Source organism: Lutjanus erythropterus, chromosome 17 (assembly GCF_056507025.1).
Source record: "Lutjanus erythropterus isolate fLutEry1 chromosome 17, fLutEry1.hap2, whole genome shotgun sequence".
In the NCBI taxonomy this organism is placed as follows: domain Eukaryota; kingdom Metazoa; phylum Chordata; class Actinopteri; order Lutjaniformes; family Lutjanidae; genus Lutjanus; species Lutjanus erythropterus.
This window is the reverse complement of record NC_139333.1, coordinates 29776268-29791229: the sequence shown is the minus strand read 5'-3', so window position 1 is coordinate 29791229 and position 14962 is coordinate 29776268. Positions and strand designations below refer to the sequence as shown.

Genomic DNA, 14962 nt, shown 5'->3' with positions numbered 1-14962 from the left:
ACTACTTCTACTATTACTACTACTACTACTACTAGTAGTACTAGTACAAGCCTAATTATAATATCTTTATAGCAATTTTGAATAAGGTCTGTACTCTGGTGACTTATACAATAAATAATAGTCACCATTGACTAAAGTGTAAAACACTCATATAATGCACAATTTAATCCACACACGACTACAAAGAAAAGATCAACACCACCTCCAATAAGCAAAGATACATTTTGTGAGATCGTGCACCACCGCCCGCCCACCACTCCCGAAAGGAAGCAGGTGGGTGTGTCTTCCCAGCAGCCCTGCGCATGTGCCACGGGCAATGTTACACTGAATGACAGCAGGATGCCACGAAGGAGTAAAGTTTTAAGGTAGGCAAAAATTATATTGGAATAGCAGGATTTTGTGCAGTGTGCCAACATCCAGCCATTTAATGACTGTGACATCAGTAAAAAATGTGCCGCTTCTGAGTTTCTGTTGAATTGGTGCAGATGACGGACATTTTAGCCCTGATGCTAATGGCGCTAACGGCGCCGACGTTAGCTAACTAATGTTAGGTAGTGGGAGCTTGTGGTGCTTTAAGTTCGTAGCTGGGTTTAGCAGTTACATTACCTCTCACTGCAGCATGCAAGTTAAGGACAAAGAGTTGTGTCGCCATTTGTATTAAAGAGTGGTCCTGACAACTTAAGGTAACGTAGCATATCATAGCTGCGCTATGCAGGCTAATGGTAAGGTAAGCTAGCGGAGTGAGTCACTGACACAGGTGCACTAGGGGAAAAAAAGTGCGCAGATTAGTTGAGGGGTGCGCTGCGCAGTTTAGCGCCGGTCTTGGTGAGCTTTTTTTGTGAATGTCGTTACAGTTTATGATAAAAACTAATTATACAGTCTTTCCAGGAGGGAATGAGTTATTGAATTTTGAGTAGATTTTGCTGATTGCAGTGACAAGAATGACCGCTACTTAACATTATTGCTTGGAGGGTCTTGAACTGAGCTTTTCAATCAGTTATGGTTTAAACTTTGATATAAGCCAATGTGTTTAGTGTATTGTAATGAAAACACATTGTTCATATTATTTAATTGAAAATTGTGTTCCAGGACTGTACATTATCAGATTTTAAAGGGGATCTATAAATAACTTGAATATATTCATCTTGTGTGTATAATACAAATAAGCAATGTGTTTGATAGAAAAGGGTTAATACTTTAATGACCTACACATTGCATTTGCTTTTTAAGAGGTTTTTATTATGGGGTTGATAGTCTGCATTAGTGTTTAGGAACGGTATCAATACAAAATTATGTCCAAGCATTTATGAAACTAATGAATGGTACAAGTTAGTTAACTGCGAATCTGTTAACTAATCTTGGTGACTCTCATAGATAAAAGTCTTCTCTCCAACAGATAAGATGGCTGACATTTTAAGTACAATGGAGAGAGTGAGGACGAAGAAGAAACGAGTTACTCCACAACAAGATGCAGAGCAACACATTCAGTTGAAAATTGATAAGGCTGGACTTGAAGAGCGTTTTATCAATCTGCACAAAGGTTAGTTTTTATATTTTTGATTTATCTATTTTTTTTTATTAAGCCAGCACTGCATCTGATGCATATCTCATTTTTTCAGAGTAGCTTTGTGCAGGCTATGTGGATTGGGAGAGCTGGATTATGCAGTATTTTTGAGCAATTTTGGTAATATTTGGTTAAAGTTTCTGTACATACATGTATTAATGAATCAAATGCTCATGCTGCTGCACACCCTGTGTTTTTTCCCTGCTACAAGGTCATGCCCTGTCTCTATATCAATGCAGAGTCTTCATGTCTGCATTGTGATGCATCTTGTAATCAAAAAATGTCCACACTTCTATTCATTACTTGTTGTATAATTGTGAATTTAGTAATACTCTGTGGTTTTGAAAACTTCCAAGGCACACCAGGACTTTTCTCATGGCCCACCATTTGGAAACCACTGCTCTAACACAATATTGTTGTTGTTTGCTGTAGCTTCCAGAACAATAACTTCTGATTTAAAATATTGCATGCTGATGTAGTAGATGAAAAATATTGATATGGTGTTTGATTTTCCTTATTTTAAAGGTCGGGGTGTTTTTGCTACTGAGGCTTTCAGAAAAGGAGATTTTGTGCTTGAATACCGTGGCAAACTTCTCAAACAGGACAGCCCCTGTCACCGGAGGCACTATAATGACACAGAAGCAGTGTTCCTGTTTGATTTTCAGTGGAAAGGGAAAAGTTATTGGTAAGTAAGAGTGAATATGCCCTTCCTTGCATGTGTAATCAGCCCCAGTAACAGATATTGTGATGCTTTCAGCTCTACAATAATCCCACAAGGGTTACCTTTGTTTTGATACCAAGATTATTCATATAGGACTTGTAGTTGCAGAGATATTCTCTATTTTTAATGGGAATTTACTTGAGAATATGCTTAAAAAAGGCTCTGGGCCTAACCTAAACATTCAAACTGGTTGATGGTGAAAACCAGCACTAGCTTCATATCATACCTCAGTGGCTTGCTCAGCTGTTGAATTAAACTTTCCCTTCTCTCCAATCTTTCTTTATCCAAATTTTACATGATTTTGACTGTCTTACTATGCTGAACACTGTATACAAACCAAGTTAGCTATGTTTACTCTGAACTTTATTGTTCTTTTTCTTAAGTCTTGATGCATCAGTTGAAGACAAGTCGCTTGGAAGGCTTGTGAACGATGACAACAAAAAGCCTAACTGCAAGATGAAAAGTATTGATATTGGTGGGATGCCACACCTATGCTTGTTTGCAATAAAAGACATTATCTCAGGTGAAGAAGTAACTTACAACTATGGCGATGCAGACTGGCCTTGGCGCAAGCAGGTACACCAGCCTATCACAGATAATTGAATATGGACCAATTTAACAAATCTTCTACTTTTCCCTTCAAATGGTGAAAATATTACATGAAGTTAAATTGTGTTAACATTTGTTTTGGTTGTTTGAGTACGAATGTAACATGCTTTTCCAACTTTAAGTCTTCTTCTTAAATTGTATCCTCTTTCTGTTTCCAGCAGAAATTATCACCTGATGTCAGTGAGCAGACTGTGGATGAGAGTGACAGACCTCAGGTAGGAGCCAGATTATAACACACTACTTAATCTGTCAGAGATTAGACAGTATTGGTTATCTGTGTTGTATATAGTGGGTCAGTGAGTATGAATTACCTCCTAGCATTTCTCTTACGGCAGCCCAATTAGTCTGTGTCTATAAGTACTTGTCATGTCTGTATGTCTGCTGTTGGGATGGACAGTCTGTCAGCTACCACACAACAAGTATGGCCGGACTGACAAACTGGTGCCTAAAGGTTTCATCTGACGGATGTCCCCATTTAGGTTTGGGTAGCAAGTGTGTGTGTTTTGAACGACCCCAAAAGTATGGCCAGACTGACAAACTAAACTAAGTTTAACTTGGTTGAACGTCTCATAACACTGAGCAGTTAAAATGTTTCCAGACGTGACATAAATGGAGCCACCTACATCCTCACACACTTAAGTTCAAACTTTAAGTCTTGTTGGTTTCTTAAATTGTATTCTCTTTCTGTTTCCAGCAGAAATTATCACCTGCTGTCAGTTAGCAGACTGTGGATGAGAGTGACAGACCTCAGGTAGGAGCCAGATTATAACACACTACTTAATCTGTCAGAGATTAGACAGTATTGGTTATCTGTGTTGTATATAGTGGGTCAGTGAGTATGAATTACCTCCTAGCATTTCTCTTACGGCAGCCCAATTAGTCTGTGTCTATAAGTACTTCTCATGTCTGTATGTCTGCTGTTGGGATGGACAGTCTGTCAGCTACCACACAACAAGTATGGCCGGATTGACAAACTGGTGCCTAAAGGTTTCATCTGACGGATGTCCCCAATTAGGTTTGGGTAGCAAGTGTGTGTGTTTTGAATGACCCCAAAAGTATGGCCAGACTGACAAACTAAACTAAGTTTAACTTGGTTGAACGTCTTATAACACTGAGCAGTTAAAATGTTCCCAGATGTGACATAAATGGAGCCACCTACATCCTCACACACTTAAGTTCAAACTTTAAGTCTTGTTGGTTTCTTAAATTGTATCCTCTTTCTGTTTCCAGCAGAAATTATCACCTGATGTCAGTGAGCAGACTGTGGATGAGAGTGACAGACCTCAGGTAGGAGCCAGATTATAACACACTGTCAGAGATTAGACAGTGTTGGTTATCTGTGTTGTATATAGTGGGACAGTGAGTATGAATTACCTCCTAGCATTTCTCTTACGGCAGCCCAAGTTAAAATGTTCCCAGACTTGACATAAAGCTCACTAAATAGCTTAATATTTTAAAATGCAGATCAAAGTTTTTGTTTTTTTTCAAGTGGGTTTATACAGACTTTTGATTATTCCTCTACATGTGTTCCTATTAGGGCTCTCGGTTTTTCAAAAAATCAAGTTCAAACAAATTTAAAATGACCTGTAATTCGTTCGAATAAATTCCCCCCTTGTGAGTCTGCAGGTTTTTTGTCGTGGTTGCGCCACTGTTTTGTTCCACCATGCACGCGTTTGCAGTTCCCACCAGCAGCGTTTCAGAAGCGGAGTATTTTGCCCGCCTGATCGTGTTTACTTGCTCAGTTTTGTTGATTAGGTCCTCCTCCTCTGCTCTTCGTGTTTCTACCATGGATAAGCAGGCTATGTAGTAAAATTGTTTTTCTGTCTGTTCTTATCAGGCATGAAAATCACTCACCTTTCGGCGAAATTCGCTGTTTTGAATCCAAAATAGGTGATCTACGTGAATCGTGTAGAGCCAATGAAAAAATATTTTTTTTTGGGGGGGGGGGGGGGTATGGATTGGACATGGAGTGGATTAGGATTAGGACTTTGGTTTTATACATGAGAGCAGCCCAGAGCATGAATTCAACAAGACATTCCCCTACTAGCCCTACAGCATGGAAATATTAGCGTGAATGCGGGTGAGAATACTGCTACCTGATTGGTTTGTGCTGCCCAGAGCACTTGCGAGCTGACCCGGGGGCAGATGACAGTTAGGACTCATTCGCAGATTTGGCTGTTTGGATTTGGGAGGATGCTGAGGGGACCGGCTTGAGAGGCTAAAGGTAACGTTGACTGACGCAGGGCAAGGCTGAAACGTGGCAAAACAGTGAAAGCAGGCCATGGAGACACTGGTCCAGGCAAAGAAGAAGAAATGACAGACTATTGAGTATTATCTTAATTGATTATCTTGTTTTGCCACTGAACCCTGTATGAAAGCTGTGCTGTTGCACATTTCATTGGAGAATTTGCTAGTCTCGTTTCTTATACAGCATAGTTGTCGGTCAGATAACACTTCACTGTTCCTCCACACTAATCTAAACCACAGCACTCTTCATATGAAACAGAGCAGCACATCATCTTACTGCATAAATACTCATATTTTAAATAGTTTCTCATTTATCTCATCTCATTTTCACATGAGACTCATAATAAGATATAAACATCACTGTAATGTCTCCTTCTCTCTGTCTCTACTGTTACTATATTTAGTAAATCTATCAGGATTTTTTGACACTAACAGCACTCTACAGATGTAGCATTAGTTGAATCAAAATGTAAAGACTGACACATTGCATTGTCTTGTATTGCATCATAATGTATTGTATCGTATCGTGACAGAACTGAATTGTATCGAACCGAATCGTTGGCCACTTAAAGATTTATAAAATATATCGTATCGTTGAACATGTATATCGAGATACGTATCAGATGGTCTCAGTCAGTGAGATACACACCCCTAGTGAATATGTATAGATACTTTATTATACATTCATACTGTCCTGTTAGTCTGCTTGATTTTTCTTTCAAAGTGCACCAGATTGATGCTTTTAAATATAAAATGTCCAAAATTTTCTTCTGGGGGAGCATGCCCCCGCACCCCCCTAGAGGGCTTGTATCCTTCTCACCTTTTGCACCCCTGACCCATTTTCATGCCTGCTTTATGATTGTGAGTTTGCACAGGGTCTTTTATTTTAAAAATTGATCAGATTCTCACTTTCTTTTCTGTGTCTGGCTTCCTGCTCGTTCGATCTGCTGTGTGTTAATTGACGCAGCATCCGTCAAAAATAGACTTGCTGCATATTCTCTGCGGAGTGGAGCACCGAGCCGCTTCTGGGACGCAGCTAAAACGCGCCACGGCGCTTCTGGTGTAAACACGAGCATTGACTAGAATGGCTGTGCATGAGCCCGAGTGCCGCCGCGCAGCCGTAACGCGGCACAGCCACACCAATTAGCTGCTTTTTACAAAGTCGACAAACAGCCTTATCTTTGTATGTGACTATGTGCCATCCACGGTGTAGAACCCAAAATACTTCCACAAGCTGCTTCTCAGATGTTTTGGTGTCGTGATTGTCCACTCAGGACGGCTTTGCTCGCTAGTGTCCTCCATTTTCGTAGCAAAACAACACATTAACATTAGCTTCGTTTAGTGATAGATCAGTAGGGCATGCAATGATAGTGAATTCTTAGAGCGCCCTCTTTTGGATCACAAGGCAAACTATATCAAATTGTCTGATCCACCTATAGCGAGTGCAGCCGACATTCCAAACAGGTAATTACAGCTCGAACATGAACTTTTCACCTCATGTCTGAACGAATGTTAGAAACTCAAATAAAAAGTGACAGCCCTAGTTCCTATGATTTTTTTCAAATTCAACAAATTTTTTTTTATATTTATACTTTATATAGAAGCTTTGCGCACTCCCTGTGATCTCTGGCACCCCAGTTCCCAGGTGGGGAACCACTTCTCTAGAGAACAGCATGAACTTAATTTAATGAGCATTCAATACAAGTGTAAAATCATTAAGTGCAGATTGCTGGATATCAAAATATTGCAATGCATTATCAGAAATACAGTACAATATTCTAGAGCCAAACTCATACCAATTTATGTTGTCAACCTAAAACCAGTTTTTTTCCTTCACATAGTGCATAGGGTCTAAGGTTTGATACATTTTCAATCCACGTATCATTCGTTCTTTCTATTTCAAATTGGCAATCAAAAAAAAAAAAAAAAAAGTGATGGATTATTTTGTTGTTCGTTTTTTAATCTAACACAAAAAACGAATAAATGCCTCGTTTTTAATATTTCAGTTTTAGGCTCAGATCAAAAATACGAAATGGAAAAACGGGCCACATGACTGAATTTGATTTTAATATTTAATTGATTGTGTTTACGTGATCCCCGGAAATGACTCTGCGCATGGCAGTTCGGGTAGTGCAGTAGGCAAGGCTACATGGCGGCGCTGGAACCACACACTGTTTTGATCAAACAGTTGTTCAACAGCGGTTTGACCCACGCCAAAATTTCCATGGTTGCTGGTCCAGATGGATAGATCGTTGTGGCCATAGACATATATACTTAGACGCCACATTGAGCGGGTTGGCCCATTACTGCGATACATCGGCGTGTCCGCCATATTGGATGTGGCAGAACTGCCCCGTAAACTAATGCAAGGAAATGGACCGAACTTCATAAAGCGCCTTTCTACAAAGTGATTTAAATTAATGCCCTTTATTCACCCATTCACACACAAACTAATATATTTGACATCCGTCACTTTTTTATTTTTGTTATTTTTGATTACCAATTGAAAATAGAAAGAACGAATGATACACGGATTATTTTCACATTGGTCAAAGAGTGTTCACTCACATGCAGACATATATGCTTTTTGTCTTTTAGCTGTTATCTGGTCCTGTGGATACTTCTGTAATGGAAGATAAGATCAACTTCAAAAGCAGCAATCCAGGAGCAAATAACAGCCACTTTTCATCTGTCAATGTAATCACTATTACACTATTGCACATTTTTGACTGTAAAGTGTTTTGTTTCCAGATAATGTTTGCTTTGCTCAACAAGGTCTCATCTAATTTAATTGCTGTCCTCATAGTCTCGAATGGCCAAACTGAGAAAGCACCATGAGGAATGCTTCAATCGACAAAAAATTGCAGAGGAGCAGCGAAATGCTAAAGAAAGACAACGTACCACGATTCTGTTAAAGCGTGCACAGCTGGCTCAGAAACTGGCAGAACTGGATGCTCTTGTGAGTAATGTGAACATTGCTATCTGCCCAACTGTTTTCATCATGTGTATTACTCTGAGATTCACTGCAAACCTAGCAGTATTGGTTATCCTGTGTGCACAAGGGAATTAAACTTGAAGTGCTGATTTCAAAATTCTGCTGAAATATTTACAATTAAATGTTTAATGATCAAATATAAAAGTAGATTTGAAGGTATAGGTACTTATTCAGTTAAATCAACTGCAGCATTTTATTTTGATCAGTCTGTTTTCATTAAAAGTACTCTTGGCATCTCAGATATGGCTTTGACTTACAATTAAAAATTAAGTACTTAATAATATCAAATGAATATCAGTGTAGAGCCTAAAAATACAGAGACTTATTTTCTTTGTCTTCCTCTCAGTTAGGACCACAATTCACTGTAAGGAACCACCAATTACTGTCTCCTGGCATTAACACTTGGTGCATGGACCATTTGAATTTTTTGACCAATTGAATTTGGGTGTGTAGAGGGCAAAATATGAGGCTGATCCATGTGCACACAATTTCAGCTGGACTGTTAAAATAAAGAGAACATTGAGTGCCGGTGTGTATGAAGGCACTGTTTCATAAATCTGATTACTTTTTTTTTTTAGGGCATGCCATTTACTGATTTTGGGCGCACATGCGCCTTTAGTATAGATCAGGGGTATTCAATTAAAATTCAAAGAGGTCCAGTTAGAGAAAATTTCCTAAAGCAAAGGTCCGGAACATCATAATGTCTAACTTTCTCGAGTGGGCCGAACCAGTAAAATTTAAGTATAATCTACCGATTATTCTGCCAATTAATCGAGTAAACAAATAAGAAATATTGTTCTGCATTTTTTTCTATTACCTTACTTTTGCTTTATTTAACAAAAATGGTAATATACAAAAGAAAAGACAGGTCTATTAAATTAACAACTATAAATTGCTAAAGTAAAAATACTCAGCAAAGTAACTTTACTTTTAATGTAGATTTACTTTTACTGTATTTACTTTATTTTAGCACAAAGGTAAAAGTAAAGGTAGCAATGTCTGCAGAAACCACAAACAGAAGAGTGAACTAACTATTTGAACTGAAACAGTCACCAGGATGTTTTGTTCACATGTTAAAATCACAACATTTTTCTTCTGAGCAGGACAGACGCTCCCAGACCCCCAGAGGACAGGGGACAGGGGACTGGTTTACCAACATGTCATCTTTTTCTCCTCTTATGAGTTTGCACGTCTGTATTTAGTAATAAAAAAAATAGCGATAAGAATACCATTTAAGTACAACAACAGCAATAAAAATGTTGATTTTTCAAAAAAGGAAACAATAACATACACAATTTTTAAATTGTAATTAAGTAAAAACACTAATACCACGATGTAAAAATACCTAAATAAAGAATCTGAGTATTTTTCCATCACAGCAGGTCAGTGATCGGTGTTTCAGTGACTCTCTGTGGATCAGTGAATCGTGTTTTATTTATGGCGGCCCGCCACATTAAAAACATCGACACCATGACATGATTTTCTATTTTTGGAGCTGCGCACATTTTTCAGTCGTGTCTAGAAGGTAACGCTTTATTTGCACAACTCTCGCGAGATTTGTGTTCGTCATTTCTACTAAAATAATCAAACTCGCGCGATCTTTCGCGGGTCTAGGGTTCCCTTCTAAACACGACCCTCTCTGTCTCTCTGTCAAACTACAGACAGCAGACTGTCTTTAAACAGCACGATGTTACACTCTGCAGTGTTTCACACAAAGACTTTATTTGTGTGGACATCCAGGTTTGGTTTGTCACCAATTTTGTCATTTCTATTTTTTAATCAGTCCGAGAGGACGACGGTATCAGTGATTGATTAGTGATCAGTCTGCCCTCCTCTCCTCCCTCACCTGTTCACTCTGCTGTGAGAAGATCTGAAAGTTTCTCACAGAGAAACACAGACTCTCCTGTTTTACGTATAGGCCTCCTTATACAGTTGTTTAATTTTATAAGTGTATCTGGTTGGTGTCGATGTCATTAAGCATCACGTTAGTTTCTGTTGTAATAAACTCCGTCATTAACAACAGTCTCCTCCACACGCAGCTTCTCTGCAGTTGGTCTGTGTGTTTCCTGATCAGACAAACCAGCGCCGGCAAGGCTAGAAAAGTTGCGCCAGTTAAAATAGAAGCGTCCCGTCAAAATTTAAATCTCTTAATAATTTATTGGTTATAGTTCCGGGTCCGTATAGAACGTCGTGTGGGTCCGGACTCGGACCGTGGTCCGTCATTTGGGGACCCCTGGTATAGATCCTGTGCAATGTTTTATAAAAGACGCAGAACAGGAGGATCCTGCTTTCTGTGGCTTCAGCAAGGAAACAGGACTGCCTCCTTATGAGTTCTCAGTCTTGATTGGCTTAAGTGCGCTGGGATTCCTTTTTTTCTGCCTGAGCAGTAAGAGAGAGGCAGAGACATGGTTTACTGACCAAACACTCTATAATACTGATAACTATTGGAATTATTCAACACTTTTGATAAGAATATATCACTTACAGCAGCCTTAATAAGTCCAAACTGTACTCATGAATTGCTCCTGTGACCATGCATAAGCAGTGATAGAAAAAACATTTGAAATTTGGTCTGTCAACTGATAACATTTTTATTTTCAGGCCCCAATTCCAAATTGGTGAAATACCTCTGGCACAAAATATTGAAATTAGGACTACTACTACAACTATGTAAAGAAATTACCAGCACAAGATTTGTGGAATGTTTGGATGAATATTTTATGTTTCATAATCTATTTCTTTCTGGTGCATTTTATTTTCCATCTGCCAGCAGATGCATGGTTTTGCAAACCATGGCTGTAAATGCAATGCAGCTTCGTCACTTAATGTAATGTATGTTTATTGCTACGTACAGCTATAGAAATACAGAATTAAAGAGACAGGATACTGTGCCTTCTTTTATGACTTGCTTACTTTTAGACATTAGTAAGAGTAAGACATTATCAAAATTTTATTTTAATAAAAATTGGTTTAATATTACTCAAAGTTTTGTTATTGTACTTGAACAGAGTATCATGTTTGCTTTAGTTGATTTCTCATCTTTCTCACGTCTTTTCTTCAGCTAACTTCACAATCTCCCTTGGATGATGCCATTGAGGAGGAGTATGATGATATTCAAGTATGTTCACAACAGACTGGGGGCAATGTTTATAATCACTCACATGTTCTTAATTAATTGAGCATTATAGCAGTGAAAGGGTTGCTATACATCTGCCTTTTTGTAAATGCAAACTGAATTTGAATATTGCAAATAGAAAGTTTGGTTTGTCTTTTTAGGCATTAGCCTCATCAGACGCTTCATCGGCGGATGAATCAACAATGGCCAGTGATCTGGTGGACAGTGGAGAGCCAGCAGCAACAACAAAGGTAACACTACTGCATTTTATTTTTTTCAGCAGTTTTCCACAATATGGATAACATCAGTGTTATCATTTAGCATCATTAATAAAAACATCATTCTAATTATCACTATTTTATCGATTTTCATGATGCTGTTCAGAAATAAACTTTTTATGTAGATTAATTTAAGTTTATTTCCATAATGTTATTATCCGTGATGAGGATCGAAGTGTGATTTATCATTAGGGTAGTGAATGGAATTGGTCATAAATCATGCTCCCAAAACACCACTATCTCTAACATCCTTTTCAAATGAACCAGTGTTACTTTTAAAGGTCTGTATTGCCTATTGTTTTATACAAGGTCAAAAATGCATGTGAGGCTGTTATTTATACATACTGGAATGCTTTTATTCTTTTTGTTTGTTAGGCAAGAGCTCCTGTTACATGTTCATCATCATCATCGTCAGCTTGTCAGAATTCTGAGGATTTTCCAGCGGATGACTCAAAGAGGAAGTCGTTAAGACAGAGAAAGGTATTTTCCTGCAATAATAAGTAAGGGTGCAACGGTATACAGAAGTCACAGTTTGGCGTGTACCTCAACACAGGGATCACGGTTTAGAATGAGTGTGGTTCATTAATTTGTAACTGACAGTAGTGCAGTTAGTGTTTTCGACCAACTTAAAAATTCGATTTTTAAAATTTGATCTAAAAGACGATAAAACAAAGCACAAATTTTAAAAATGTGAGAGGCTGATACCAAACTTAGCTAAAACCATGGAAAATAGAAATGATTTAAGCCCTGCTTTAACTATCAACTGATGATTATTGATTTAAATTTAGCAAACCTAAAGTCTTCAAAAAGATTGTTCTACAGGTGGAGAGCATAGAAACAAAAAGATGCTTTACCTTGTTTGGGAATGCATTAAGCAGTGAACATACACTCTCACATATGTCAGATTTTTATGCAGGGCTGATTCAAAAAACAAAAAAACAAACAAATATAAATGTAATTTAAATTACATTGTTAGTTTCTTTGGCCCTGCCTCCTTTCACATCTAGAAGTTACCCTAAAAACGGCAGGAATATTGTTTATTATTTATTTATTACCTTGTTCCAGTGATTGACACATGTAAGTGATGCTGTCTATGTGTTAGCATGTTTGACATGTTTCCACTCAGAAACTACTGTTGAACAATTCCAGCACAGCATCATTTCCCTTAGAGCTGATTTGAAAGCAGTGGGTGGGTCCTCCAGATCCACTGTCTCTTGTGAATTAGCGATGGTGCAACAGTGTCGTCTTCTTTGTATTCATTTATTGTGTCATTGTTTGCTTTTTACATTAAAAATGGCTGGAAAACAGCTTTGAGGCACATTACTACAATTTACTTGTGAGGAGTATGAATCAGAATGGTAACAATCTCACAAATTCTCTTGCCATTTGACAGCCAAGCATATTTGTCCTATGAATGTGTACACCAGACCATGATGTCTATATTCAGTTGGTGCAGGATAAACACCTATACTGTTGCACCCTGAGTCATAACAGTAGTGTACAATTTGATGTGTGAATTATCTCTTTTATTTAAATAAAATTTGGTAAATGTGCCTTGTTTTTCCCATATACAGCTGAAAGAGAGAGTTGATGTAATGAAAGTGCAGTCCATCAACACAGTGCAATAACCTTTGCATTTTTTTTCCTCAAGGCCCCTACATATGAGGAAAAATCCCCTGATGAATCTGATATCACAGACTATAATGATTCAGACTATGCTCCAGACTCTGAAGGAAGTTCCTCTGAGCCTGATGAGGACACAGAACTCCATCCAGTTGCAAAAAAGCCTCTGCTATCTTTGCGATATCCCCTTTTATCTTCAGCAAGCCAAGCCATTGATTCTGAAACTCCTCCCACCAGAGACAGCCCTAAGAAAAGGAAGTCCAACACTCCAAGGAAGAGAAAGCACTCATCTCATTCAGAGGAGAGCAACTCAAGCACTCCAAAGAAAAGCAGAGTCCAACATCTTTCTGACTCAATCAAAGTATTCCCTACCTCAAAGTCTGAAAGTTGTCGGGTGTATAACAAAAGAAACTACTGTCTCTATTGCCTCAGGCCTTCTTCAAAAATTGCACGACACCTGGAAGCTGTGCACGGAAATGTAGAAGAGGTTGCCAAAGCATTTGTATATCCCAAGAACTCAAAAGAGAGACGCAATGCGTTGAATATTCTGAGACGGCGTGGCAACTTTGCCTATAATGCTCTTGTTGTAAGTAAGGGAGCTGGAGAGCTCCAGGCCTGCTACAGACCTCGAAAAGCTAGATCTGCTTTTGATTTTATTCATTGTTTTCATTGTCAAGGACTCTATGCCAAGAGGACTTTGTGGAAGCACATGAAAATCTGTCCAGCGCGGGGAGAAGCCAATGATGAATCCACGACTGGGAAGCAGCGAGTTCGATCCAAATGTGCCCTTAAAACTGCTGTTGTTCGTGAGATTAGTGAGGGCTTGGAAGAGTGTGATTTCCTGCATGACCTATGATTAGGTCACTCGGACGATCCAAAATGACAAACTTCTGTTGCAGTTTGGACAACACCTCTTTGATCTGAATGGGTCAAGAAAGAACAGACATGACTTGATAAGACAAAGACTTCGAGAACTTGGTCGACTGTTAGTAGTTGCTCAGAAGAAAACTCCTATACGGAAAGCAGAGGAACTCATCTATCCATCCAATTTTAACAGTGTGATATCTGCAGTGAAAGAGTTGGCTGGGTACAACCCAGAGAACAATACATTTCGCACACCTTCCTTAGCCCTAAAAGTTGGCGACAGTCTAGGTGTACTTTGTGAGCTGGTAGAGACTGATAATTTGTCCACAGTTGACAGAAACGACACCCTGGTGGAATACGCTCGTGAATTCAAGACCATTAAAAATTTCAGATGGAAGGCACTGATAACCAGAGGCGCAACAACCACTATGAAAGAGTTGAAGTGGAATGCGCCACAAATTTTACCTTTCACTGAAGACGTCAAATGTTTGGACTCTCACATGGAGAAGGTTAAAGATGTTGCTGAAAGAATGCTGAAACTCTCTCCTTCTGCAAACAGCTATGCAACACTTGCCAAAGTGACACTGGCACAGGTGATCATTCGTGGTCATTTGTGAATTTGTTCTTGTTTTTTCCTTTTGCTATAGTGTCTCCTCTCCCTAGTGTGTGTGTGTGTGTGTGTGTGTGTGTGTGTGTGTGTGTGTGTGTGTGTGTGTGTGTGTGTGTGTGTTGCTGCTCCAGTGTGAATTGGGAACAGGTGGCGCTGGATGATGATGATGATGATGACGACGACGACGATTGCTGCCGCGCGATTGGTCAGGGGGCGGAGCCCTAGGCCTACATGAGCGCCGACGGCCTGCATTCTCCCTCCTCCTCCAGCCTCCCCACCGCAAAGAACCGCCAGCACGGTGTTACGAGTTGTTCAGTTTTGGTAACCTTTGTAGAT

The 14962-nt window shown here is 39.1% G+C and overlaps 1 protein-coding gene across 4 annotated transcripts; it reads left to right on the top strand.

Annotated features, from left to right (window-relative positions):
• Positions 1 to 849: 849 nt before the first annotated feature.
• On the top strand, positions 850 to 14612 carry LOC146312457 (uncharacterized). 4 transcript variants are annotated; one of them, XM_084740973.1, is made up of 11 exons: positions 850 to 1540; positions 2090 to 2249; positions 2669 to 2861; positions 3056 to 3109; positions 4128 to 4181; positions 7740 to 7838; positions 7948 to 8100; positions 11198 to 11254; positions 11413 to 11502; positions 11905 to 12009; positions 13181 to 14612. In XM_084740973.1, the coding sequence occupies exons 1-11, from the start codon at positions 1402 to 1404 to the stop codon at positions 14006 to 14008; spliced, it is 1932 nt and encodes a 643-aa protein (XP_084597099.1). In that variant the 5' UTR covers positions 850 to 1401; the 3' UTR covers positions 14009 to 14612. The 4 variants fall into 4 exon arrangements, with proteins under 4 accessions (XP_084597099.1, XP_084597097.1, XP_084597098.1 ...); XM_084740971.1 differs by having other exon boundaries at positions 4125 to 4181; XM_084740972.1 differs by having other exon boundaries at positions 3053 to 3109.
• Positions 14613 to 14962: the final 350 nt, after the last annotated feature.

Excerpts from the sequence above, each read along its gene's own strand:
- LOC146312457 (XM_084740970.1), top strand. The coding sequence starts at position 1,402 with ATGGCTGACATTTTAAGTACAATGGAGAGAGTGAGGACGAAGAAGAAA. Across the intron at positions 4,182-7,739 it reads ATGAGAGTGACAGACCTCAG|CTGTTATCTGGTCCTGTGGA; the intron begins GTAGGAGCCAGA and ends TTTGTCTTTTAG. Across the intron at positions 11,503-11,904 it reads AGCCAGCAGCAACAACAAAG|GCAAGAGCTCCTGTTACATG; the intron begins GTAACACTACTG and ends TTTGTTTGTTAG.